General features: G+C 40.4%; 1 protein-coding gene across 1 annotated transcript in view; it reads right to left on the bottom strand.

Annotated features, from left to right (window-relative positions):
* The window catches only part of EFL1 (elongation factor like GTPase 1), a 50,905-nt gene extending 24,643 nt beyond the window's left edge, over positions 1-26,262 (bottom strand). Inside the window, exons 1-14 of the mRNA XM_015820191.1 lie at positions 26,163-26,262; positions 25,188-25,255; positions 24,997-25,081; positions 24,406-24,539; positions 22,819-22,956; positions 20,787-21,001; positions 19,557-19,680; positions 18,765-18,841; positions 17,970-18,106; positions 17,294-17,416; positions 16,950-17,049; positions 11,821-11,963; positions 9,972-10,150; positions 8,651-8,786 (exon numbers count right to left, since the gene is read on the bottom strand). Coding sequence (XP_015675677.1) covers positions 8,651-8,786; positions 9,972-10,150; positions 11,821-11,963; positions 16,950-17,049; positions 17,294-17,416; positions 17,970-18,106; positions 18,765-18,841; positions 19,557-19,680; positions 20,787-21,001; positions 22,819-22,956; positions 24,406-24,539; positions 24,997-25,081; positions 25,188-25,255; positions 26,163-26,253 — 1,750 coding nt within the window. The 5' untranslated portion in view covers positions 26,254-26,262. The remainder of the gene's footprint in view (positions 1-8,650; positions 8,787-9,971; positions 10,151-11,820; positions 11,964-16,949; positions 17,050-17,293; positions 17,417-17,969; positions 18,107-18,764; positions 18,842-19,556; positions 19,681-20,786; positions 21,002-22,818; positions 22,957-24,405; positions 24,540-24,996; positions 25,082-25,187; positions 25,256-26,162) is intronic.
* Between the last annotated feature and the right edge of the window lie 1,666 nt (positions 26,263-27,928).

Genomic DNA, 27,928 nt, shown 5'->3' with positions numbered 1-27,928 from the left:
GGGAGAGGGGGAGAGAGAGAGAGGGAGAGAGAGAGGGAGAGGGGGAGAGAGAGAGAGAGAGGGAGAGGGAGAGAGAGAGAGACAACAAAGATGATTAGTGGACTGAAGGCTAAAACATATAAGGAACGGTTGCTGGAATTGGGTATGTCTAGTTTAAAGAAGAGAAGGACGAGGGGGGACAGGATAGCAGTGTTCCAGTATCTCAGGGGTTGCCATAAAGAAGAGGGAGTCAAGCTATTCTCCAAGGCGCCTGAAGGCAGGATGAGAAGCAACGGATGGAAACTGATCAAGGAGAGAAGCAACCTAGAACTAAGGAGAAACTTCCTGACAGTTAGAACAATTAACCAGTGGAACAACCTGCCTCCAGAAGCAGTGAATGCTCCAACACTTGATGATCTCCAAGTTCCCTTCCAACTTTATTATTATGATTATTATTATTATTGTTGTTGTTGTTGTTGTTATTCTATTCTATTCCTAATTCTAATTCTATTCTACAATCTGTCTATTCTATTCTATTCTATTCTATTCTATTCTATTCTATTCTATTCTATTCTATTCTATTCTATTCTATTCTATTCCTTAATAAAAACTATTCAAATTCAAACGGGCAAGCTGAGGACCTTTTATTAGCCATGCTGGCAGAATATAACCTCTGTATTTTGCAAAACTCCACATCTCCCCTTGTATAAGTAGGAAGCGGTGCTTTAAATCCTGTTCAAGGGCTTCCCGGTTGCCACAGGCAGTTGGAACAGATTCTCAGTCTGATGAAGCAGAGCTCTTAAAACCTCCAAAGATAACATGATTGAAAGGCACCCGCAGACTTTACTGGCTGTTAAAACTTCACAGGGACAGTACCCAGCACGAAGTGCAACTCAACTCCCAAAGCCTTCAAGTCGGCAGGAAAAACTGACAAAGAGCAACAGCTTTAACTGCGCAGAGGTAATGCCCAAATACAATTCCCTTCTGAAATAAAAGCAAGGGCCACCAAAGCTTGATGTTTTCACAACCGCCCAAAAGACAGAAGAGGTGGATGAAATTCAAATGCCCGTGATCGGGCCTTATTTTTCATTTTGCAGCCACAAAAGATTAGACCTAAAGATGAAAGGTGGAAGGTAAAAGGGACAACAAACAAGGTAACCAGAAGGTGATTCAGGACACCCAACCATCACGTAATTGAAGGGAATATATGTACCCAAAGAGTTCAACTGTGGGGTCCTTGATGCTCTCTGAGCTTGGCTGTTTGCAAACAAACCAAGCTCAGAGGGCGCCAAGGACTGCACATAAGCCTTTAAGCCTGCACCTAAGACAGCCCAAAAGCACTAAGGCTCAACTGATTGCTCTTTGTTTTGCAACCAAGGGCTAACAAAATTATCCCCTTCGAAGAGAACCACAGATGGGTTTTCTTTGTTTCCCACAGCCTGTTGTTTTTTTCCCCTCTGCACAGCATGTCACTGATTCGCAGTGCCCTCTTGCGTTCATTCGCCTGTCCGTCAAAGCCGAGACGCATCATAAAGCCAGAATGGCCTCAAGCTGGCTTCTTTTAACAACCAAACTCCTCAACCACAAAGTGCAAAAACGAACCCAAATCTTTGCATAGAAATCTTAGCTCAAAAACAGGGCTCTTCAAACTTGGCCCTTTTATGACTTTATTGTGGACTTCAGCTCCCAGAATTCCTCAGCCAGGCACTGGGTGTGCAAGTTGTGTGAACTCAAGACTCTGTTGTTTGTAACCGCTGTGTATGACCTTGGGCCTAGGATGAACGTTGAGCACCTTGGAGGAAAAGGGGATAAAACACAATATACCCCAATTCTGCAAGAGCCCAAGCAGAAAATGATGATGACAATAACGCAATAATGCACCGAGTTTACTAGCTCTATAATGAAACCAGATGTGATTTTAAACTTCTGCACAGCCCGGCAGGACTAAAATCGATATTACGTTGAGATGATTTTAACCGTTTAGGAAGAAACGTATTTACTTTGGACAAAATCGAATAAACTAATCGCTAGAGCACAGGAAGATTCTCCAGGCTAAACTGCTTCAGAAATATAAAATTGCTCCCATTTTTATCCTCCCTAAGTTTCACTGCTCAATTACTTATCCTCACTAGCTTTTTTGTTGTTTTTTTTGGGCATATGTCTTAAGAGAGAACATTACATTTTTTTTTCATCCTTCGCCTTGAAGATACCAAACCATCCCTGTAAAATGTGCTTTTTCTGCGTCCATACTTCTCTCTGCCCGATAGATGCGAAATACAGTATGTGGTACACCTGTTGGATTTTGTGCTGATCTCCAATGGCTGGTTTCCTAAGGCTAATTTTTGCAATTATTTATCCACAACCTGCAATAAAAGCAGGTGGAAGCAAAGTGGCAGGACCACAGCAAAAGGGAGAACATACTGTTAACTTATCATGTCAGCATTCACCAACTGGCTTTTTTTCTTGAAGTGTCAGGATTAGACGCTCCCCAAATACCAATGCAGCACCTCCTCAATACATCATTTTGACAGGACTGAGATGTAGTAATGTGCAGCTATTCAGCTCCAAAGCAGGGAAATAAATCCTGTTTTTTTTTAACCCTCTACTGCAGGGGTCCCCAACCCCCGGTCTGTGGACCGGTACCAGGCCATGGCATGCCAGCAACCGGTCCGCACAAACAAGCAAAGCCCCATCCGCGGGATGCAGGCAGCACACAAAACCACACACTTTCCGATCCGTGGAAAAAGCTCTCTCCACGGAACCGGTCCCTGGTGTCCAAAAGGTTGGGGACCTTTGCTCTACTGGATCTGCCAACAGGAGAAACCAGTACTCTCTCTTCTTCTTCTTCTTGTGCCATATCCGTTATCGGACGTTGGCGATCATGTTGGCGATCCTGTTTTTATCCGCAGCCGCACGAAAAAGTGCTGCTGAGTTTTGTCCAAACCAGTCCCTTAGATTTTGAAGCCATGATGTTCTTCTTCTGCCTGGACCTCGTTTGCCTTCCATCTTTCCCTGGAGGATTAAATGGAGTATGCCGTGTTTTTCTGGGTGTCACATCACATGTCCAAAATATTCTAATTTTCGTTTTTTAATTGTTTTGATGATTTCCCTTGGCTTTCCCAGGCGGCTTATCACCTCATTTCTGATCTTGTCAACCCAGCTTCTACGTAACAGCCGCCTGTAAATCCACATTTCAAATGCTTCTAGTCTCTTCAGGTGGCCTTCTGTCCGAGACCAACTCTCTACTCCATAGAGCAGGATAGAAAAAATATAGCATCTGACAAGCCTAATTTTCAGTCTTAGGCTTAGGTCGTGACTGCAGAAGGAACTCTCGCCGGATCCAAAACAACATCCCTGTTTCAAATTCAAATAGCTGTTTAGTGCATCCTGACTGTGAAGTCTAAATGTGTTTTTAGAACAGTTCATTTAGGGAACGTTCGACACTGAATAAAATGATTTATGAGTGATTTTCACACTCATGTCTTTTGCAGCATCTTCATGGTCACGTGATCAAAATTCAGCCGCTTGGCAACTGACTCATCTTTATGACGGCTGCAGTGTCCACGGGGTCACACAACCCCCTCTTGTAGCCGTCTGGCAAGCAAAGTCAACTGTGTGACTAACTTAACAACTACAGGGATTCACTTAACAACGGTGGCAAGAAAGGTCGTAAAAATGGAGCAAAATCCACTTAACCAATGTCTTGCTTAGCAGCAGAAACTTTGGGGTCAACTGGGGTCTACGTCGAGGTCCAACTGCAGTACAACCCTGCTATAAAGTGTAAATGTGTTTTTGTACTTTCTCCAGAATTGGTGGATTTGGGGGGGGGGGAAACACAACCCAGTAAAATTATGTTGTACGACAGGCCAAATTCATTTTTCATGGATGCAGAAAAGATTTCATCAGGCTGAAATGCTCACAACATTTAACCTTAATAGACTTATAAACAATGCAGTCAGTTTTGTCCAACCCTGTTTTATGCCCCCCAAAACGTCCCCTCATCACTCCGCCGTATGTTCATTATGAATTAAGGCCAATTTTCTTCTAAATGCACTTAAAAACGTGACATGATTTATTTGAAGTGCAACATTGGGAAACGTTGAAAGAAATGATGCTTTTGGCAGGGACTGGTGGGAAAGGGCAAAAAAGAAGAACACAAGGGAGCAGCAGTGCGACAGGACCAGACTACAGAGATATGGGGGGGAAGAAATACGATTCTATCCGCCTTGTTAATGGAAGGCTAAGGAAGCTATCAACAGGCATCTGTACATTTTCAAGAATTTCCCAAAACCACAAATAAAATTTAAGACAGTGTGCCTGTGTGTTTTACCAGAGAAGACAAAAGCCAGTTCCCAAGGTTGTCACATTCTAGTGGACAAACCCATGGGTGACAGGGCTATGTTTTCTACTTAAATTTATGAGCTATGTCTACTATCTGAGATCAGAACGGTCTTCACTGTTGTGGGATCTGTGCTCAGCAATATCTGACGTTGGGTCGACTCAAGGGAATGGACACAAAATTAGGAGAAAACAAAATATAGGGCTGGGGAAAACAATGGCTGACTTTCTTTCTTTCAAAGGAGCAATCTTGATTTGTTTTGTGAACTCAAGTGGTCTTAAAGATATAATTTGAAGTCACACCCAAAAATTGATGGAACCCAATGCTGCCCATCTCCTGAAACATCTATGGAGATTCTCCATCATCCAGGTCATGGTTACCCAAAAGTGCTTTTCCAAAAGGCAACTGGACTTTCTTGTTTTGTTTTTTTCCCCTTCTCATCCGCTTCTCATCCAAGAAGCTTATCAAGAACTTATGAAGCTTCTTGGATAAAAAGCGAAACGTTTTCAAGGAAAAAAACCAAAAAAAAGTCCAGTTGTCTTTTGGAAAAACACTTTTGGGACAATCTCCTGAAATATATTTTTTTCTTAAGTCTATAACTAATAAAAGTCTCCTCAATGTTCCCGTCCGATCCTTGCGGATTTACTACCATGTTGTCTAATGAAGAGTTTCAAAGAATTTGCAGCCTCACATCCATGCGTTATTTCATCCCTGAGTTGGTCACGTAACAGTATGAAATTTCTTATTTGCTGATTCAATGTAGTTATGACTATTGTTTGCTATAGCTATAAGGAACCACTAAGCAGAAGCAACTAGTTACTAACTATTGCTGAGTAACAACAATAACAACAACGTTTCGCTATCGTCTTCATGCTCCATTTATGGGCTATCTGGAGATATCCAGATAATTCACACTGCGGATAATAACAAGCAGCCTAACTGGATGGGTGGACAAAGGTAGGTTGTGGCAAGAATATAGCAAGACTGAATTTTTTTCTTACTTCCTAACCTAATGTCTTTGTCCTCTTTTGGACTGACAGTCGCCGACTTAATGTGTATACCTTTATAATACGTGTATTCAGAAGGTAATTGCATTTTAGATTTTAATTAAAGCCGACCGGACCGTGAGTGGTTGTCTTTCAACAAATAAGTTGTATGCTGAGCATAAAAAAGAATCGAGGATTCAAAGTAAATCCTAATAATATACTTCTCCATATCTGTCACCCAATCTATTAGTTGTCTACCTTTCTTTTGGTGATTTACTAGTTCAAGTAACGATCCACTCCAAAAAAGCCATATTCCAAACTTCAGCTGAGAATATTAAAAAAAAAGATGGACCCTTTGTAGACAAGAGTCTTGACAGAGAATTAAGAATCTTGATCGTCTGGATCTCACTCAGCTGTCCCAAACCTATCAAGATACCTTTGATAAGACACTATATCAGCCTCAAATTTCCAAAAGCCAGTAAAATTATTTTATTCTATCAGCAGCCATCTAAAGTAACAAGAGATTATAGCTAGCTTCTTCTGTATAGCAACTCCAACTCCCAATTTGAAACCATATTTTGCTCTTGGATGACAAATCCTGGTTTCTTTTAATCATGACTTGCTTTGATTCAATTCAGAATCTTTACATTTCCCTCTTCCTATTTTTTGCAACTGTCCATTTCTTCTGGGTGATGGTGGAAGAAATGGATAGACCAAAACTGATTATGAAAAGCATAAATAAACTTTGCTTACTGGAAAGATTAACTCTGTATGGATCAACACGGTTCATCACATCTTGGTTTAGGGTTATGTGCAGATGCAGTCACTGTAGCATTTCTTGAATATATTATATAAGGACTGCCTGTATTTTGCATGAAGTTTAAACACAGAAAGACTGTGGAAAGGATCGGAAAAATAATGCGTGATTTAGAATCCAAAATAACGACGAGAATAATAGCACAACATTCAAAATTGTTCACGTGGAAAGTTATCAGTCCAGATTTATGTAGACCATCCAAGTAAGAAACCCTTGCTGGCATCAATTGTAGCACAAGAACAATAAATACGTTCTTGAATCGGGAAGCAAGAAAATGGCAGGTCTATAAAATACCACAGAAAGGTTAAAGCACGTCTTATGAGGAAAAAAAATTAAACTTTGAAAACGTTTGGATAGCTTAGCAATGAAAACAACAGCAAATCCATGGAAGACGGGACACAATAAAAAACAAATGTCTCCACTCAAAATCTGATACTGAATCAGCATTAAGCTTCCCCAAAGGTCATTGGCTGTTTTTTTGGCTTTTTAATTCATCCTGAAAACAGTTACCACTTACAGATGTTTTAAATTTTAGAGACCGATACACACATATACCGCAAGATGGAATATCCAGTATCTCTCCCTGCAAACTAAGAATTGCCAACAGCATTCCTCTTTGTCAGTGGCCTTGTTTCCTGCTGCTGCTGCTGCTGCTTCCTCTTCCTCCTCCTCTATTTCCCCTTCTTTTAAAAATATTATTGTACAAAAACAAAGACACAAGAAACACTTGACGGAGTGATGGAACTGATTCGTTTTCCCAAAAGACAACCCCAGATGAGGTGCTTGGAGCTGCCTGTAGCTAAAAAATAGGAAAGACCTCCTAGCTCACGTCCTGGTGACTTCATGGATATATTTTGGGCTGGGCTGTTTTGATTCTGACTTTGACCATCATTTTGTTGCCTTAACTTTCCCCCACTACTTTGTGGAATGAAGTCGATGGGACGCCAGCACTTTGCCTGGAGAACGGATGGAAGCCCCGCTGTAGGTGAAAGATTTTTTTTGAAGCATCAATGCCTATGCCAGCCCAGGCTCTAAAACATTAAACTACAAGACCGTGTTTAAAATCTTGGTTTTTTTGGGAGATGCAAAAAGACAATCTATCATTTACCAGGTCTCATAAATCCAAATTCCAGCCAATATTTTTTTTTAAAAAAACCAGAAAGCTACTAAAAGTACAAAGTTGTCCCAACAATACCTAATCAAAACCAGTTTTGATAAAATCGTGCTGATATTCATAATTTTCTCCAACACTGATGAAAAGAAATGAGAATCACATGGTTTTCGAGGTAGCGTTCTCAAATCAAATGTGTTGGGGGGAAAGACATCTGGAAAGGATTTCAAGTTTCCATGGTAAACAAGGAGTTGGAAGGTAAATTTAGTTTCCCACATCTTTTAGAAGGAAGTACAAATTTACTTCTAGAATACATAAAACAGAACAACAGACATGGAAAATGCAGCGCACAATTCACTTTAAGTACTGTATATAAGGAACTGGATCACTTTCAATGCTTGTGCTAACATTTAGCCAAGTTTAGAGTTTCCTCTCTGTTCAATTACTGGTTACATTAGCTCCGTGTCCTTCAGATGCATTAGGACTACAGTTCCCAGAATTCCTAGGCAACACAGACATACTACAAGAGAACCTGGGTTAGATAGCAAGCAGCCGATTCACTCTGAAATCAGTTACAATGGTACCTTGGCTAATTATTCATTAGTTCCGGAAAGCATGATGAGTATCAAAACCAATGAATACCAAACACATTTTTCCAATCTTATATATAAATAAAAATGTAAATGTTCGTTTGTTCAAAATCTTAAATCTCCGAAAGTTCTTCACTGATTGCTTTGAAATTTTGACACAACGTTGCATTCGAATACGCGCGTGTTTTTATATACCTACTATTATATAGATGTCACACCTGTGACAGGTAAAAAACATTGTTTTTGAAAAACAGCGCCATCTGTTGGACGTAAAAGCAACACACGCTACGATTTTACGATTCCAACAAGCATTGTGAAATTAAACATATTATAAACGTGCGCTTTCTCTTTTCTTTCTTTCCCATTTAACCAGACTGAGCCACAGCAACGCGTGGCCGGGTACAGCTAGTAAAGAATAATGTAGTGAGTCACAAGGCAAGTTCTTAGCTTGCCAAACAAACGATGAGTACCGCGACAAAAGTTTTCACATCACAATGCATTGGGTACCAAATTGATCTGTTTCAAAGCAGCCGAGTACCAAGGTACCACTGCATTTAATCATGTGCAAAAGTTACCCTATGATCATGAGAATTTTCATTACCGCTTTTAATTATTTGGTTAGGCTGTATGTTGTCCTGATTAATTTTATTATAAGGATTTTAGGGCCAAAACATGCTGGGAACCTTTCTGGCTAAGGGACAGCAGAGCTATTTATCATATCCATCCAACTAGGAAGAAGTCATGGGTTTGTGGCTATCACTAGACTTGCTCCAAGAACATCTATCTTGAATGTGTGATAGTCATGGAAGACACAATTAGTTCACCTACCAAGCACATTCCCCGAGGGCACTTCCTGTAATTCCTCCAGCTCTCTCCCCATTAATAAGTAGAGATCCTCCAACGTGCAGCAAGCTAAATGAGGCACGGACGGCAGAGCATCAGCAGGAGAACATCCCGGAGGAAGCTAAAGGAAAGAAGAAGAAAAAATGAGCCACACGAGAATTGCTGATTCCTAGCAGACTTCAGCATAGCTTCCCCCAAAGCAGGTGTAACTTACACGAACAAACAAGGGTTTTTATTCCGAAAGAAATGGCAAGAGAGAGGGGAATATTGTCAACCTTGGCAAGTCTATGGTTGCCCACCTAAAGGTCTACTCTAAGGCCAAGCAGTAGATTTTATTCTTGCTTCTATGCAGGAGAAATCCTGCCAGTAAAGGAATGAACATTGAATTTTTTTTTCAAGTCAAGTTCAACTCATGATGAATGTCTTGGTTATATACAGTCACTTCCTTGGTAGCGACATGAATGTGCTTGGTCACTGCCTTATCTTGAAATGCTTTTTTGATTTCTCAAACTATTTTACAGCCCTGGGATATCCTGGCGGTTTCTCACGGAAGGTCTAACCTTGCTTAGTTCTTTGAAATTAGCTAAGATAGCTAGGGGCTGCCTTGGAGAGGACCCATGAGTGAATATTTAGGGGGGGCGGAAGAGCTAAAAGGAATCTTTTACATCTTCCAGGGCCTTAACACCCATTTTATCCCTTACAAGCTCCAAAGCTCCCTTCAAAACAGGGACTTCATCTACTTTTGAAGTGTTGTCCTCAACTGCCTGGGCCCTCAAAAAGACAGTATATTCCTCTCTTTTTTTTGTAACATTTTATTGGTTTCCCAATTTTACATTTGAGTATTTAAAAAGCAACGTGGTGGCGGGGTTAATCAATAATTCAATAACCAAATCTTTAGTACAAATCTTAGGTTACACCATCAAGTATTTCTTCTCTTTTTTCCCTTAACATTTACTATCTCATATTCAAGCTAGTACATGTCTAGTTGTACCGACTCAATAAACACATCATTATTACATTTATCGATACATTTTTACCTTATCCATATCCTAATTAATCTTCATGAAACACTCTATATCCTGTTATTCATTTTTACCTAATTTTTAGTTTCTCATCATCAATATTCCAGTTAACCTTTAGTATCCATGATTTTCAATTTTCAAGAAACATACATCAGTATATTCCTGATGTAGATCCAAGTCATCACAAATAACATGGATTCTTACTTGAATGTTCAGTCATAGGAAAAGGTGAAGTTCACCCTAATAAGGAAAATGTAGGCATACATAATATCTTAGCAGCTTACCTTGTGCAGTGACTCTGCAGGGTCATATTTTGGTCCAAGAACGAAGAGCTTCTGCCCCTTTTTCACAACACCGCTGAACACCCTCGCAAAAGCAATGAAACCTTCTTTAGTTTCAAGCTCTTCTCTCTCAGTAGCCACGAGGTTGGTGTCTGATTGAATCGTGGGCTGCTGGTGATCCCCTGACGGAGGAATAATATCCCATGTTGGACATTGGAAAAGTGATACTGTTCTGTTTGTCAATGAGGGATAATATCCTGTCATATGTCTGATTAACGAAACACTTCAAAGAACTTTCAGGCATTTTTTTTTTAACCTCAAAAGCTTTTATTAGTATTACAGAGTGTCAGCACAACATGGTGGATGCTAAGATCTGAATTTCCCTTCCTTTGCTCATAACATTCCAGGCATTTCCCCTCCCCTATTTTGGGGTCATGATTCACATCTTCCAATTAACTTGGAGGGCAAAGATTCACTTCTGTTTCTTTTTCCCGGGCTTTCCTTATATTCTCCTCCCCTTTCCCTGTCGCCTGATTTAACTCTAAAAATACCAGACAGTTCTGCATATATTGTCAAAGCAAGAATATTCAATATTAGCAGCGTTGACATATCCCATGTTGGAAATTGGAAAAGTGATCCTTTCTGTTTGTCAACGAATGGCTGTCGGAAATGTGATATATATGTTTTGAAAAAGGCAATGTTTTCTACTAATCAAAGGATGTAGCTTTGTGCGTTATTAGGGCAGAAAGTTTGTGATCTCTTACAATAATAGCTTGTATCACTTATATTATAGTAGTGAATTCACTGGTAAACCAGCAAACTACTGATAAATATAAAATAAATATGTATAAAACTGATTCTTGGTAGGTGTCTTTAATTTTTTATACTTTTTAGTAAGATTAAATGTTGTTTAATTAAAAAAATAAAAATATTAAATAAAAGAATTCTGGGGAAAAAAACCCTGATTTAATGGCAGATTTTGGCAGAGTGGAGACGAAACGCTCGCAGCCATATCGGCAAGCTCAGCCCAACTTCCAAACCCGTCTCAAAATCTGATTTAAGTTTGTGTCGTCCATCCACAACAGGATGGACATTACGACAATATATTTCTACCACTTCCAAGGTACCGGCATCCAGTCCAATAAAGAGAGGCAAATTTGGGACAGGACCAGTTTACGTGCTAGTGACTACATTTAATTGCCATCACAATCATGTGAAGCACACTAGATTTCTCTTCCCTCCTGGGTGCTGCAAATGAATTTTACAGCGTTCACTCACAAGTTAAGTATCCAGGGAGGTTCAACACAAGAAACAAAACGACAAAATTGTTGGCAAGCACCATTAACCATCTGCTCTGTAAAACAAAAGAGGCTTATTCCCACAACCAGTTCACAGGCCTGCTGGAGAGAAAACAGGCTACCCAAATTTACTTCTAGCAGCAAACTGCCATGTGCCAAATTTGGCCGTTGACACGCTATCACGATGTATATGCTGCAATGTTCCCAAAGCCAGTTGGACCATAGCAAGAATTTAGGATTAGGAGAAAACTGCTGCCAGCAGCCTCTAAGACATTGCTTGGCAATTTCCAGATGTGTGGGCTTGAAATCCAATACAGAGGTTGACTTTGTTTCATACCTACTGCCAGAGTGCCCTCTACAGTTATCATTTATCTTCTAGACCAGGGGTGAGGAATTACGGCTCTTTTATGACCTGTGGACTTCAATTCCCAGAATTCTTGAGCCAGCTTGGCTGGCTCAGGAATTCTGGGAGTTGAAGTCCACAAGTCATAAAGGGGGACGTAGTTCCAAGCCTCTGCCCTAGATGAACAATTTATTCCGGATCTTTCTCTTACCTTCTGCCTCTAAAGTTGGGTCTATCGAATTTCCTCCAATTCCCTCAGATGCTGACTCTTGCTCCTGAGTGGCCGCTAACTTTTCAGCACGCCGCTGCCTCACACGCTCATGTCTTTCGGCTATCTCTTCTTGTGACAAAGGCCTGGGGACAACATGTTGGGGACAACATGAGAGTTTTGAAAGGCGACTTTAATTTCCTAGTTGCAGATTTGCACACTAGCAAGGAGAGTTTTGTCAGAGCATGCACAATCTTGTTGCGCTGAGATAACCCAGGAGTAAACACAGTAAACAGTGGTCTATATTAAATGGTGGTTTATCTTACACTATCTACAATATCATACACCAGGAACAATATACATACATGTGTTAATACAGCAGGCTCCAACACACAGCAGTTACAGCAGGAAAACGAAAGACAGACACACATCTGCGGAGCCTTCCATTTTATACAAGGCTCTTAAAGAGATATAGACCCTGCTTAATCATTCCCAACATTACATCATACATCTCACACTACATAAGCTGGTTAGCTGTTAAATTATTACCTTGACAAGTTTGAGAAACAAAATAATTAATGACTGGCTGGCTGATATAACTTTAATAAAGCTATTGGGTCAACTGCGAGAGATTCTAACTTATATCAGTTCTTACAGTCACTACTACTGATTCTGCAAACCTGACAATTCTGACTAGCAGCCAGCATGTAAGAAATAGATGAAAACTGAAATTAATTCACTATTTAAAAACTATTTTTAATTCACCAATCGCAGAAAAAAATGTTCTTCCCTTACAACATCTGTCATACATTTCATTGCTTTGGAATGTTGACATCTCCCTGGAAGGGAGACATTAAATATATATATATATATATAAGGGCTAGACAGGGAAGTAAAAAAATTATGAGCATTAACCTGCAAAAATGTAACATTTTCAGGCCCTGTGATTCAAAAGTGATTAACAGATGATGACAATAAATGTATAGATCTTTCAGAAGAATCTGATAATCAAAAGTATCCAATCAAGTATTCCATAGATGAAATCAAGTAACTGGTGTGTATGAGTATGTTGTTTGTGTGTAATATTAGTACAGTGTATTGTATTAGTAAAATTAAAATTAATAGACTACATGTAAATAGGAATAATAACCATAATAAAGTATAGATAATGGATTTGATAATAGCAAGGGATAGTAAAAGGGAAGAGAAAGAATTGGAGAGGATCGCGAAGTATGAACATCGAAGTTGAAAGATTACAGTATGGCATAAACTAGGCACGGTGGTCCCAGTGGTTATTGGTGCACTGGGTGCCCTACCAAAAAATCTTGGACAGCACTTAGAAAATCTGTGCATTGGCAAAATTTCCATGTTAGTTACAAAACACATACAATGTGCTTGAATCTGCATATATATACTACACCAGGGGTCTTCAAACTTGGCCCTTTTATGACTTGTGGACATCAAGTCATCAATCCCAGTGCCTGGCTGAGGAATTCTGGGAGTTGAAGTCCACAAGTCATAAAAGGGCCAAGTTTGAAGACCCCTGTACTACACCAATACATTATGATGCTTTAGGTTCTTGGGAAGAACTGGATGCAATACCAGCTAAAGAACCGACAGCTGTGACTTCACATTGTTGTGCCCGGATAATAATATATCAATATTAGTAGCTAGTGAGGAAATACCAAGCTGTTATTAAAATAGCAGTTATTAAAGCCATTATTTTACATGCTAGAGTTGCCTTAATGGAAACAATTTAAAACTTCTGCAAAATGTGATAAATTCCAATGAAGCTTTTCACGGTGTATAATTATTTAAAGTGGTACTACAGTTGCAATATTAACTTCTTTAAAGGCAATTTTTATCCAAGCGCACTTAAGAGGAAATGCTTCAGCTTTATGAACTGATAAATTGCTGCTAGAGAGAAGTGCATGCATTCCTGGTTTAAAGATGTAAATTCCATTTAAATACCTGAGATACTTGAAATTTGTGTGTTTGAAGAGGCAGGTAAGTATGAGGGTGGATAGAAATTCCAATTTTGTTTGTTTAACAAATAAACAGCACACTGTGGATTCAGGATGAATCCTTTATAAAGAAGCAAGCAAAGAATTTTATAATGCAGATGGGGGGAAGAGAAGAGATAGATTCTCAAGCTTCCTCCTTCCGTTATATATTCAAGATGCACAGTATTTAATATTTATTTGCTATGTATATGTAGGGGTGTGAGTCTATACATATGTTGTACATAGTATGTTTTAGGTCTGTGTCATGTATGTGTTTCACTTTGAGAGCGGGCAACTACATTTCATTTTTGATGTGTGCCGTTGTGCCCACAGTAAAAAAAATGACAATAAAGGTTATCTTATCTTATTATGCAAAGGGCTTAAAAGAAAACCAGAAGGCATGCAGAGACTGCTAAACACCATATGGAAAGAAAAAGAGCTTAGCGTTACTGAATTCTTATCCCAAGTTACGTCATGATTTATTTAATTGTGTAGAGCTGAACAAGACATAATTGACTGGGTTTACGTACAGGGAGTCCTTGACTTACATCCATTCTTTTAGTGACCGTTCAAAGTTACAACAGCACTGAAAGAAGGGACTTATGACCGCTTTTCACACTTAACGACCCATTGCAGCATCCCCGTGGTCACGTGATTAAGTCTTACTGACTTAACAACTGCAGTGATTCCTTTAAGAACGGCGGAAAGGAAGGTAGTAAAATAGCGCAAAACTCACGTAACAATTGTCTCACTTAGCAACATAAATTTGGGCGTCAACTAATCAAGGAGAGAAGCAACCTAGAACTAAGGAGAAACTTCCTGACAGTTAGAACAGTTAACCAGTGGAACAACCTGCCTCCAGAAGCGGTGAATGCTCCAACACTGGAAGTTTTTAAGAAGAGACTGGACAGCCATTTGTCTGAAATGGTATAGGGTTTCCTGCCTGAGCAGGGGGTTGGACTTGATGACCTCCAAGGTCTCTTCCAACTTTACTATTATTATTATTATTATTATTATTAATATCTGAGGTGCTGCCCCAAAGAAGAGGGAGTCAAGCTATTCTCCAAAGCCCCTGAGGGCAGGACAAGAAGCAACGGATGGAAACTAATCAAGGAGAGAAGCAACCTAGAACTAAGGAGAAACTTCCTGACAGTTAGAACAGTTAACCAGTGGAACAACCTGCCTCCAGAAGCGGTGAATGCTCCAACACTGGAGGTTTTTAAGAAGAGAATGGACAGCCATTTGTCCGAAATGGTACAGGGTTTCCCCCTGAGCAGGGGTTGGACTAGATGACCTCCAAGGTCCCTTCCAACTCTATTACTATCGCTATCACTATCACTATCACTATCAATATCACTATCACTGTCGTCATTATTATTACTATTATTATTATTACTATTATTCTTATTATTGTTATTGTTATTATTGTTATTAACTGTGGTGGTAGGTTGAAGGCTACCTGTATTAGGGTAACTATGAAATCAGGGATGGGTGAATGGAAGCCCCAGAGCCTCATAGGGGCCGATCCCCTCTTTTGAGTTTTTAGCATCTTCTCTCAAGCACATTTCCCACTGTTTTGAGGCAGGAGGCCCAGGAAAATTGTGTTATAAATCCATTTGACTTTAAGTGAACCCCAAGACTTTGGAAGGACCAGAAAAGCAGCCCCTCTGTTATTTTCTGCTCCAAGGCTTTAATCGTCCTTATTTTAGCTACAGATGTACCAAAATAAATTCAAACGGATGCAGAAATTGTTCCAGCTGTGGAAGTTTAAAACCACGAAGGCATTAAAATGAAATTCTTACTTTGGTGACAGAACTTCATTAATGAATTGTGCTGAGCCATCTGCAGCCGCACGATCATATGGCCAGAAAGAGGGACGTTGACCCCACAAAACTCCACCCTTGTTCATAAAAACACAACAGTCCCAACCTCCTACTNAGAAGAAGTAGTAGTAGTACTAGTAGTAGTAGTTGGAAGGGACCTTGAAGGTCATCTAGTCCAACCCCCTGCTCAGGCAGGAAACCCTATACCATTTCGGACAAATGGCTGTCCAGTCTCTTCTTAAAAATTTTAAAACCTGCTTCTGGAGGCAGGTTGTTCCACGGATTAATTGTTCTAACTGTCAGGAAGTTTCTCCTTAGTTCTAGGTTGCTTCTCTCTTTGGTTAGTTTCCACCCGTTGCTTCTTGTCCTGCCTTCAGGCGCCTTGGAAAATAGCTTGACTCCCTCTTCTTTGGGGCAGCCCCTGAGATATTAGAACGCTGCTATCATGTCCCCCCTCGTCCTTCTCTTCATTAAACTAGACAGTCCCAATTCCAGCAACCGTTCCTTATATGTTTTAGCCTCTTGAGAACCATTTCATTCAAAAACTGCGATTACAGACCCAACTCTGGTCGTAAGTGGAGGACTGTAGGAGATGACCAGGCTGAGCCCGAAGGAGGAGTCAAATGCATCATTAGTCATGAATCCCTGCACTCACACGAGATCTAAGTCCAGCCCACCTTGAATTTCTTTCTATTCTTAACTCCTGCTAATTTCCCTTGACTGTTAGTAGTTCAGATTCTTGCAGAGAGCTTAAGTTTACAATAAATCCTTATACATATTAGAATTGCCTGGATCTCCCGTTTTCCTTGGTGCTTGACATGACTACCTATAACGTAGCTTCCTTCATGTCACAGGAGTATTAATTCAGCAATTCTTCTTTGTAAATTACTTTACAATTTAGCTAGGTAAGTGAATCCAGCCAATAAACTTGTTAACCAACTACATTACGAAAACCAAGACTCCCTTAACTATAATTAATCTAAACATTAGAATCTAAAAGACCTGGTTATATAGAGAAACCATCTGAACGTATGACACACTTTGATATGTTAATTAGCTTTCATTATACGACAAAACCTTTATTTTTTTTTAATTCACGCACATAAATAAATCTTACAAGTGTGACATGTTCCAAGAGTCTGTGTCATATTTACCAGCCAGCTCAAGAAATAACTGCTTTTCTTGTCAGATAAGGGAAAATAAGCTTAGCCAGGCCTAAAATAAAAGCAACTGAAACCGCAGATTATGATTTAGCGACTACCACCACTGGAGCAGACAAGAGATCAAATGGGACAATTTTTCTCACCTTGGTTTGTTCCGTGGTAATGTCTTCGCATCAACTGCAAACATTTTGGATATAAACACAACGACAGGGGCAGTTTCTTCACTGCTGCACTTCATAAACGCTAAGCAAACATAAAACAAAATTGTTATATTTCTTTCTGGGGTCCGTGCGAAGGAATCTCTGGTTTTAAATGTGGATGTCAACTCTTTAATAAATTCAGAGGGAGAATTTAGGTTATAGTTCTATGCTGAATGACAGAATAGTGCAGTTAGGGACACTCATTGTCCTTTAACAAGGCTATTTTTTGTCTTTGATTTTGATTCAGACTGCCTCCTTTACCTTTTAGCTTGCTAATGTTTACTCACCCTCTTTTAAATCTTGGGTTTCTTGTGGCAGAGAATCAAACGTTTTAGCTCCAGTACACAGCAGCTTTTCCACTCTCTCAGCAGGGATATCAAGAGGACTAGGAAGTTTATCGCAAACCATGGCTAATCGGTGCATTAAGGATACACAGGGATGCAATCTGAGATTTCAGTGACAGTGAAAAGGAAGGAAGAGGATGTGGACTATTCAGAAAGAACAAGACATCCCCTCTGCAAGAATTTTTCCAAAGTTCATACTTACCCATCAAATCCTAACATAATTCAGAACTGAACAGCTCGGCAAAAACATCCAGGAATAAATACGTAAAACTGGGGGTGGGGTGGGGGGAGTTAGGACCCTTTTCTGACTCCTGTTATTGGTTTTTTTGCTTATAAAAGTTCCAAAACATTTATAAGATATCTTCTGAGTAGAAAATAAATCACATTAAGTCTTCTAGAAAGGAATTTGAAAGACACCAAAAAGTCCAGGAATGACTTAAGTGATTTTAAGGCAGGTGAGCCATGGCTGGTTATGCCAATCCACTACTAATTTTTTAAAGAGTTAAAGGAATGCTTACCTCCTGCTTCGTACAATCAAAATCAAAAAAGTAAAACGAAAGAGAGGTAATAACAGTACTAGTTTGCTGTGCAAACAGGTTTTTTTTTATATAAAGGATACAGAGAACTGCATCTGATATTGGTAGCCACTGACTACAAATGGCATTAAGCTGAACCTTTGGGTCTGTGTGGCGTAATTCACGAGCGGCAATTTTTAGTCCCAGAGAGGAGATTATTTTCTCTATTTTCTCTTTGTCTCTATGTGGGGGGAAAAAAGACACAAGATACTTGCTTCTCACTGAAGCCAGGAAGAAAAAAACGTAAGGGAACTTCTAAATTCACTGGCCTGTTACACTTATTAATGTGACACTGGAGATGCCTGATCAACCAACCATGCCTAATCTTAGATTATCATTTGTTTTCAGATGGAAATATCCTAAGATACCAAACCAACATATTTACTGACAATCAGTAACAAAATTCGCTTATATAATAGTAAAGTTGGAAGGGACCTTGGAGGTCATCTAGTCCAACCCCCTGCTCAGGCAGGAAACCCTATATTATTTCAGACAAATGGCTGTCCAGTCTCTTCTTAAAAACTTCCAGTGTTGGAGCATTCACTGCTTCTGGAAGCAGGCTGTTCCACTGATTAATTGTTCTAACTGTCAGGAAGTTTCTCCTTAGTTCTAGGTTGCTTCTTCTCTCCTTGATTAGTTTCCATCCATTGCTTCTTGTCCTGCCTTCAGGCGCTTTGGAGAATAGCTTGACTCCCTCTTCTTTGTGGCAGCTCCTGAGATATTGGAACGCTGCTATCATGTCCCCCCTCATCCTTCTCTTCGTTAAACTTATCACTTGGGTGATGTAGGCATCTAATATTTTCAACCAAGAAAATGCAATTAAAGGATTTATCTCTTACCTCTTAGTAACTGCCTCGTAGAGACTCCATATGTTTTCTAACACTAGTTGCACAAACAGAGGCTTTTTCCCTTTCAGCTGGAAAGAGAACATCAGGTTAGACAAACACAAAGCAGCCTTTGTAATACACCAGGGATTCTACTGCCATATATATGTACCAACGCATACCATCTACATGAATCTTACACATGTAGATCATAAAACTCACCCTCTCGTCCCACTCCTCCGCTACACTCCTTAATGTCATTCACTAAGCCTTTATGGGGACCAATAGCTTGTGGAGGGCACCCCCTTTAAGAATATATCCTGTATCCCCTCCATACAAAACGTGGAACCTACAATAGGGTGGACTGAACCCCAGCTTTGCTAAGTTATGGCAATAAAACATTATGGTCAGATTTATGCATGAGGCAAAAATGAAATGGTAAAGTGAGAGAATGGAGCGAGCAACATCGGATTTAGGAAAATCAGATTTCAAATATTTCTCCATTTGAAAATCTCCCTGGAAGGGGGAAAAAAGCCAGCCATAGTGATAGATAGGTTCTTTCCTTTGATTTATGGTGCTGAATATATTTCTCCTGATGCCAGCAATTAAATATCTCATACTGCAGTTTCTCAGAGCGTTATTAATAACAGTTGATGCTCACCCACGCATTGGATCTGGGTGACAGCGTGCTTCTGAATGGCCAAATTTACTCAGTCAAGAAAGGGGCAACGATGCCCACATCATTTTACTCCCCAAAAAGTGAGAACAAGAGTCCCGTTTCACACACGGAGTTGCCCACAATCTTACCTGATCGACTTTCATGATCCTCTTAGCTTTCATATTTAAATAATAATCTCCCCAGAGAGTCTTCAGTAATATGGATGGGTTGATTCCCATCTTCTGGCTGTACAGCTTCGCAAACTGTTCAATACTAGGACACAAACACAAAACAAGCCATTAGAGAAATCCATTTAAATAAACAGCCTTCATAATAAGGCATTTGTGTCCACCTGCACAGTAATCAGCTGTACACTTCTTCTCTGAGGTGACTGAAAAATAGCGTTACAACTACTTTATGGAGAACTCACATAATAGCAATAGCACTTAAGAGTTATAGGCCGCTTCACAGTGCTTTACAGCCCTCTCTAAGCGGTTTACAGAGTCAGCTTATTGCCCCCAACAATCTGGGTTCTCATTTTACTGATCTTGGAAGGATGGAAGGCTGAGTCAGCCTTGAGCCAGTAAGGATCAAACTGCTGGCAGTTGGCAGAGGGAAGGAAGGAAGGAAGGAAGGAAGGAAGGAAGGAAGGAAGGAAGGAAGGAAGGAAGGAAGGAAGGAAGGAAGGCAGGCAGGCAGGCAGGCAGGCAGGCAGGCAGGCAGGCAGGCAGGCAGGCAGGAAGGAAGGAAGGAAGGAAGGAAGGAAGGAAGGGCAATAGCAATAGCACTTAAGACTTATAGGCCGCTTCACAGTGCTTTACAGCCCTCTCTAAGCGGTTTACAGAGTCAGCATATTTGCCCCCAACAATCTGGGTCCTCATTTTACTGATCTTGGAAGGATGGAAGGCTGAGTCAGCCTTGAGCCGCTCAGGATGAAACTCCTGGAGTGAGCAGTGAATTAGCCTGCAGTACTGCATTCTAACCATTGTACCACCATAATGTATTGTAAGCATATAAGTATACACTCTCAACAGTTACTTTATTGAAAGGTTATCTATTAATGTGCATGGCACAAAAGCTTGCCCCACTTCACACATGCACATTTGGCTGCCGTAGTGTTGTCTATTGTCTGGATGTGCATACAGGGCTAGTGATAAGTAGACAATGCGGGTCCTCATGAGCTCAGCAAGACACACACACGCACACCCTTCCATCTTCATGTATCTTCCACCTCCTCCTGGTTCTGGTCCCAGGTCCGAGGCTAATCTAGTTGTTATCTAGCTTAGTGGGGAATCTGTTGGAGTGTTGTACTATTTGTATCTCATTTTAGTCCAGACTGCCTCTTTACCTGGGATATGAAATAGAATAAATCAACTCACCCAAAGCCCCAGCCGTCAATTGCGCTGGCAAACACGACATTCCCCTGATCTGGTGAAAAATAAAGATGGGAATCGTCTGTGTACTCCAAGCCTGTACTCCAGTCATACACCTGGTCCTCTTTGGTAGGATCAGAATTCAGCTGGACATCCAAGTCTTTCTCGGCTCTTTTTTCAAAGATTTGGGAGGTGAAGAGGGTGGCAGTGATGGCATTCACCTAGAAACAAAACTGAGTCACTTATTCTATGTATGGCATTGCAGCTTTAGGGCCCTACAGACAGATTAAGATTAGATTAGATTAGATAATCTTTATTGTCATTTTTTTTCCTGGGAGCACAACGGCACACATTAAAAATGAAATTTAGTTGCTTGCGCTCAAAGTGTACACATACATAACACACATTTAAAAACATACCATATACGACGTATGTATAGACCTACACCCTTGCATATAAGTAACCTATAAATATTAATCACTGTCCATCTTGAATACATAACGGAAGGAGGAAACTTTAGAGTAAAAGAAAAACCTGAGCATAAATGCCACATTAAAATTACCAGAAGGATAGGACTTAAAGCTATTATAAAAGCACTCATGCTATCAAAATTACGTTCAGATAGTCCTCAACCATTTGTTTAATGACCATTCAAAGTTACAGTGGCACTGCAAATAATGAACCTATGGCCATTTTCACCCTTAGCAACCACTGCAGCATCCCCAAGATCAACATATTGATGCTTGGCAACTGGCTCCTATTTATGACGGCTGCAGTGTCATGTGATCACTCTTTGCAACCTTCTGAGAAGCAGAGTCAATGAGGAAGCCAGATTTACTTAATATTCATATTACTAACTTAATAGAATAGAATAGAATAGTTAGTCTCGACCTTCCCTGGAACCTCCAGAAGATCAGGTCGGGGGACGAGTTCGTCCTCTTGGATATGGCACAGTCTGTCCACTTACAGATCAGGTCACCAAGAGTTGGACACCCAGCCCTGGGGTAAACCCCAGCTAGCTGGTAAAGTACCCCCAGCGGTTCGTTCCGACAGGCGGTAAAAAACAGGCGGTAAAAAAACCCCCTTTCCGGCGGGTGCCTTACCTCCCTTGAGCTGGGCCAGCTGGTGGTCGGCCTGCTCCGTCTCTGCCGCTTGCCAGCTACGCCTCGGCCGGCGCAGGGGGCGGAACCACGCATGCGCGGCGCTCCCAGGCAGGGAAAGTCCTTGACTTACGACCGGTTGGGTAGTCCTCGACTTACGACCGGTTTAGTCCTCGACTTACGACCGGTTTAGTCCTCGACTTACGACCGGTTGGGGGTCGCGGCATTAAAAAGGTTGAGAACCACTGGTCTAGTCTCTTCTTGAAAATCTCCAGAGCAACTAAGATGAATCATGGAGGCAAGCTGTTCCATTGGTTAATTGTCCTCACTGTCAGGAAGCTTCTCCTTGATTCCAGGTTGCTTCTCTCTTTGATCTGTTTCCAACCATTGTTTCTCGTCCTTCCCTCTGGTGCTTTGGTGAACCTGGCCCCCTCTGCCTTGTGGCAGCCCCTCAGACAGTGGAACACTGCTATCATGTCTCCCCTATTTCTTCCTTTCTTTAGACTAGCCAAACCCCAAGTCCCGCAGCCCCTCTTCGTATGTTTTGGTCTCCAGGCCTTGAATCATCTTAGTTGCTCTTCTCTGAATTTTTTTTCCAAACTCTCAACATCTTTTTTGTGATGTGGTGACCAAAACTGGCTGCAGTATTCCAGGTGTGGTCTTACTATGGTTTTATAAAGCGGTACTAATACCTCACGTGATCGCTTAAACCACTTAAACAACTGCAGTGGTTCACTTAACAACTGTGGCAAGAAAGGCCGTAAAATGGGACAAAATTCACTTAATAACTGTCTTGCTTAGCAATGGAAATTCTGGGCTCATCTGTAAATCTAGGACTTCCTGTATACAAAAAAACAACTCATTTAATCTGCATTAATGTGTACTGGAAATACTGCCCCCCCCTATCTTCTAATACTGAGACAAGGAATTCTCTTTACCTGTTCCAAGATGTTCTTAAGGTGAGAATAAGCTTCCTGAGGGGTGAATTTCACTTCCAAGATGAGACGATCTATTTTATTAATCACCAGGACCGGACGGATATTCTCCAGCCAAGCTTGCCGTAACACTGCGTGTGTCTAAAGACAAAACGTATTCACAGAAGGTTGTGAAGTTAAAACACACCAATAGGGATTTGTGGCACTTTGGGTCTGAGACTGAACGATGCTTTGAACTGAGCATGGGCACAGATGTCATTTGTCAGTGCCTCTTTTCTGGAATTCACACTGTAGCTGTGCCATGCCAGGAAAATATGTTAAGGAAACGCCACCAGGATATGGCAAGAGGCTCAGAGTGGGCACTGGCTCCCCGTCAGTGTTTCTTAACCCCATACATTATTTTCCCGAGACTTCACAGCTACTGAGTCAGCTTAGAAAAAGGTGAAGCATCTTGAAAAAGGTGTCAATAGTTGCACCCACACTTGTCCTAAACCTTCGCTTTCAACTATAGGTCTCTATAAACAAAACCCATCTTATAAATAATAACCATCTGGTTTGAATGAAAGCATGGATGGTAATAATAATAATAATAATAATAATAATAATAATAATAATAATAATAATAATAATAATAATAAAGTTGGAAGGGACCTTGGAGGTCATCTAGTCCAACCCCCTGCTCAGGCAGGAAACCCTACACCATTTCAGACAAATGGCTGTCCAGTCTCTTCTTAATTTGAAGGTCACAACCTCGTAAGTGGTGAAGACCTCCGTGGTTGTTCCACTGGTTAATTGTTCTAACTGTCAGGAAGTTTCTCCTTAGTTCTAGGTTGCTTCTCTCCTTGGTTAGTTTCCACCCGTTGCTTCTTGTCCTGCCTTCAGGCGCTTTGGAGAATAGCTTGACTCCCTCTTCTTTGTGGCAGCCCCTGAGATACTGGAACATGGCTATCATGTCCCCCCTCGTCCTTCTCTTCGTTAAACTAGACGTACCCAATTCCAGCAACCGTTCCTTATATGCTTTAGCCTCCAGTCCCCTAATCATCTTTGTTGCTCTTCTCTGTACTCTTTCTAGAGTCTCATCATGGTGACCATGATGGCAGATGTCAATGTAGCATTCTGTTATATTCTCTTGCATAATTACTTTACTACAAAGACATACACAATAGTCACCAAGTGAAGTAAAAACTACCACCAGGTTGCTCTTAAAGCCGTGGTGGCCCAGTGGTTAGAATGCAGTAATGCAGGCTAACTCTGCTTACTGAGAGTAGTTCGATCCTGACCGGCTCAAGGTTGACTCAGCCTTCAATCCTTCTGAGGTCAGTAAAATGAGGACCCAGATTGTTGGGGGCAATAGGCTGACTCTGGAAATGGCTTAGAGAGGGCTGTAAACACTATGGAATGATATATAAGTCTAAGTGCTATTGCTATTAAAATTAGTATCTATAAGCATATGGGTATAGACATTTGTGCTTTTCGGCTTAGCATACTTTGATCAAGAACCTACCTTAATTCGTGGTGTTAAAATCCAACAGATGTGAAAGACCACTCTTATTAATACTTTATTTATTAGTGAAAAGCGTTTTCCAATACCTGTGAGCAGACTCCTTCCACAGCATCTACTACAATGATGCAACCATCACAAAGTCTGACAGCTGTGGATACTTCTGAAGAGAAATCTACATGGCCAGGGGAGTCTATAAGATTGATGAGGTGTTCCTGATTATCTAGAATCAAAGAAAGAAAAAAGTTAAAAGACAAGTATTTTGGAAGTGAAGCCAGAGAGCATATGAATCACCGCTAAACCGACGAATGTGTCTGCTCAGGTATTTTCTCTTCTACTTTGGAAAATTTAAAGTATCTGTTTGCAGTCAGTAGTTTCCCGTTACTGCTATAGTTTGTTAGTGGTTTGGATTAAATATATATTCTCTGTGCTTGTGCAAATTTGTATTTTTGTACTTCAGTAACTATGCAACTTTAAACTTTCACCCTGATCTTTATTCTTCACTGCTCATCTTTTTAAGAATTGATCTGTGGTTTTAAACAATAACAGTTCGTGATTTCATTTGAACAGATCATATAATAGTAGGAAACAATGACCAATTAAAGACCAATTTCAGTGAGGCTATTTTAGGATCATGCGACACTTTATAGTTCAAATGCACACAGAGGCTATTACTTTACCTTTCACAAAGAGCAATGAAATTGCACTTGATTTCATCGTGATACCTCGGACCTGCTCATCTTCTCGGCTATCCAAATATCTCAGCTGCATGAATGAAAATAACAGGAAACGTGTTTTCCTACACATTCTACAGGTTTTCATCACAAAACATTAACATTTAAAATAAAAGATTGAATAGGTATTAAAGCACCTTTCCCGCCAATCTTCTAGATATTATTCCATTGCTAGAAATGAGACAATCAGCTAAAGTTGTTTTGCCTAGAAAGAGAAATAAGAAAAATAAATATACTAGTAAATCCAAATATATATATATCAAAGAAAAAATATGTAATATATCAAAATCAAAGAAACAAAATGGCATTAAATTGTTTTAACTCGTGTGTGTGTGTGTGTGTGTGAGTTAAAACAATTTAATGCCATTTTGATTTTTACCCCACCTTTATTTTTGGTCAGATCAAGGCAGCATACATACTTAATGATCCTATTTTCCACATAACAACCCTGTAAAGTGGGTTGGGCAAAGAGAAAGTGGCTGGTCCAAAGTCACCCAGCTGGCTTTCACATCCAAGGGAGGACTAGAATTCACAGACTCCTGGGGTCTAGCGTAGCATCTTAGCTACCATATCAAACTGGCTCTCTTATTTACTCCTATTTTAATATGCAACTTTCCTGATTTAGCTCTAGTCAAAATGCCAGCTAATGGAGTTGCATCCTGGAAAATATAATCCATTTCCACTAAATATGATTATAGTGGTCTGGAGCATTATAAACTTTTTTCCCCCGACAACTCAGAAAAATACTTTTTTTTATAGAATCATAGAATTGAAAGGAGTTTTCTTTTTTTAGCCCAGAAAAGTCCAATATTTTACTCAGTGAAGGAATTAAAATGAAAGCATCCTCCATAAGGAACAGCTACTCTACCTCTTCAGCCTACTGGAAAATATGTAGCAAAGAATACAAAACAAAAAACCCACAAAAACTTCATCCATATGGCAATTAGTTACTTTTATGCCTGGCTGTCTCTGAAATAGTACACTAGTTGTTCTCTATGTAACATCAGCGATATATACAATAAAAACAAACACTGCTTGTTGAAACAAATTAACTTAAATATATCCATATTTCACAAATAGTTGTTCTTTAGAGTAGAGGTTATTTCTCTTACCATGGTCTACATGAGCCAGAATACAAATATTCCTGATGCAGGCAGTGTTTTGCTGGAGTCCAGTTGTTTTATTTGAACTAGCAAGAACCATGGTTTGATGTTTCACTGTAAGGAAAAGCATTTCATATTGAAAACAGGATGAAGCAAATTAAAAAAAAACCCTGCAGAGGTTGAAGTTAGGTTATGTTCTTAGCTTTCCAAATGGGTAAGGAATGTATATGACAAAATGAATCTGGTTTTGCCCTGAAGCACAGTTAACCTGAAATCACACAATGTGTAATTCATCTTTTATGAGAAACAAAAACACTCAAATACTGAATACTATAACCCCCAACACTCATATTTCATGTTTTCCATACATATGTATTTAAAGCTGCATAATAATAAAGACTTTCTATCATTTTCTTTACTCAGAACCTGCTTCTGGACTCTCTCTCTTCCAATTCTTTTTAGCATCTTAAGAAACTGTCAAACAGGTGTTAGAAACATAAACTCAACTCTTTCAAAGAAAAACAAGACAAATGCAGATAGCAAACTCTATTCCTCCAGCATGAAACGCATACCTAATTTTCAAAGCCGACCTAATTAATTACTACCCTATGATTGTGATTCCTTTATTAAAAGCCTCGCCTTACACCAAATTAGTCATTTCATTCGGAGGGCTGATATAAAGAAGAAAAACCGGGCTGCAATGTCACAGGAGGTTACAAAATATATAGTTATTAAAGACACTGAAGGATAAAGGACCCCTTAAAAGAGGAGAGGAAACAGAGTTGCTTTCCCATGCTCCAGATCGTCAGACCCAGCCACTACGATCAATATTCAGAGTTACTTTGCCTTAAATTATGCCAAGTCGTGGCATCAGACTAACTGGAGTCTATTGGAGTTGGGCACCTAATCAATTCAGATCGATCAATCGCTATCATATTTGGCAGGGCACGAGGGCTCCCTTGGAGCCAGCATACAGAGGCAGCCCTCAGCTTACAAACTATTCATTCAGTGGCCGTTCAAAGTTGTAACAGCTCTAACATGATTAAAATTCAGATGCTTGGCAACTGGTTCCTACTTATGACGGCAATGTCCCAGAGTCACAGGGATCCCCTTTCCCGACCTTCTGAAGAGAAACATCAAGGGGGAAGCCAAATTCACTTATCCCATCACATCAGCTCACTACCTGCACCTTTCTCCTGGAATAGCCTTACAGGTAGTCAACAGTTCATTTAGTGACCGTCCAAAGTTACAACGGCACTGAAAAAAGTGACTTATGACCATGATTCACATGACTTTTGGGGCAGCCCCAGGATCACGTGGTCGTAATTCAGATGCCTGGCAACCAGTTCCTACTTATGACGGCAGCAGAGTCCTGTGATCCCCTTTCCCGACCGGCAAAGTCAAGGGGGCAAGCCAGAATCACTTAACAACTGCACAGATTCACAACTGCGGCAAGCAAGGTCGTAAAGCGGGGCAAAAGCTCGCTTAACGACTGTCTCAGTTAGGGACGGAGATTTTGGGCTCCACTGTGGCCGTACGTCGAGGACCACACCAAAGTATACCAAAGTAGTTAGCGTATCGCCCCATCTTTTCACAGGGGCTCCAAAGGGGCTCCTGGTCCTCATTTCACACACACACACACACACACACACACACACACACACACACACACACACACACACAGCAATAAGCCTCCAAAGTGGCTCCTGGTCCTCATCTCTCTCTCTCTCTCTCTCTCTCACACACACACACACACACACTCTCACACAGACACC

The sequence above is a fragment of the Protobothrops mucrosquamatus genome, unplaced genomic scaffold, assembly GCF_001527695.2.
Source record: "Protobothrops mucrosquamatus isolate PMUCROS unplaced genomic scaffold, P.Mucros_1.0 scaffold1082, whole genome shotgun sequence".
NCBI lineage: Eukaryota > Metazoa > Chordata > Lepidosauria > Squamata > Viperidae > Protobothrops > Protobothrops mucrosquamatus.
Note: the sequence above shows the minus strand (reverse complement) of the source record. Positions and strands in the feature narration are given on the sequence as shown.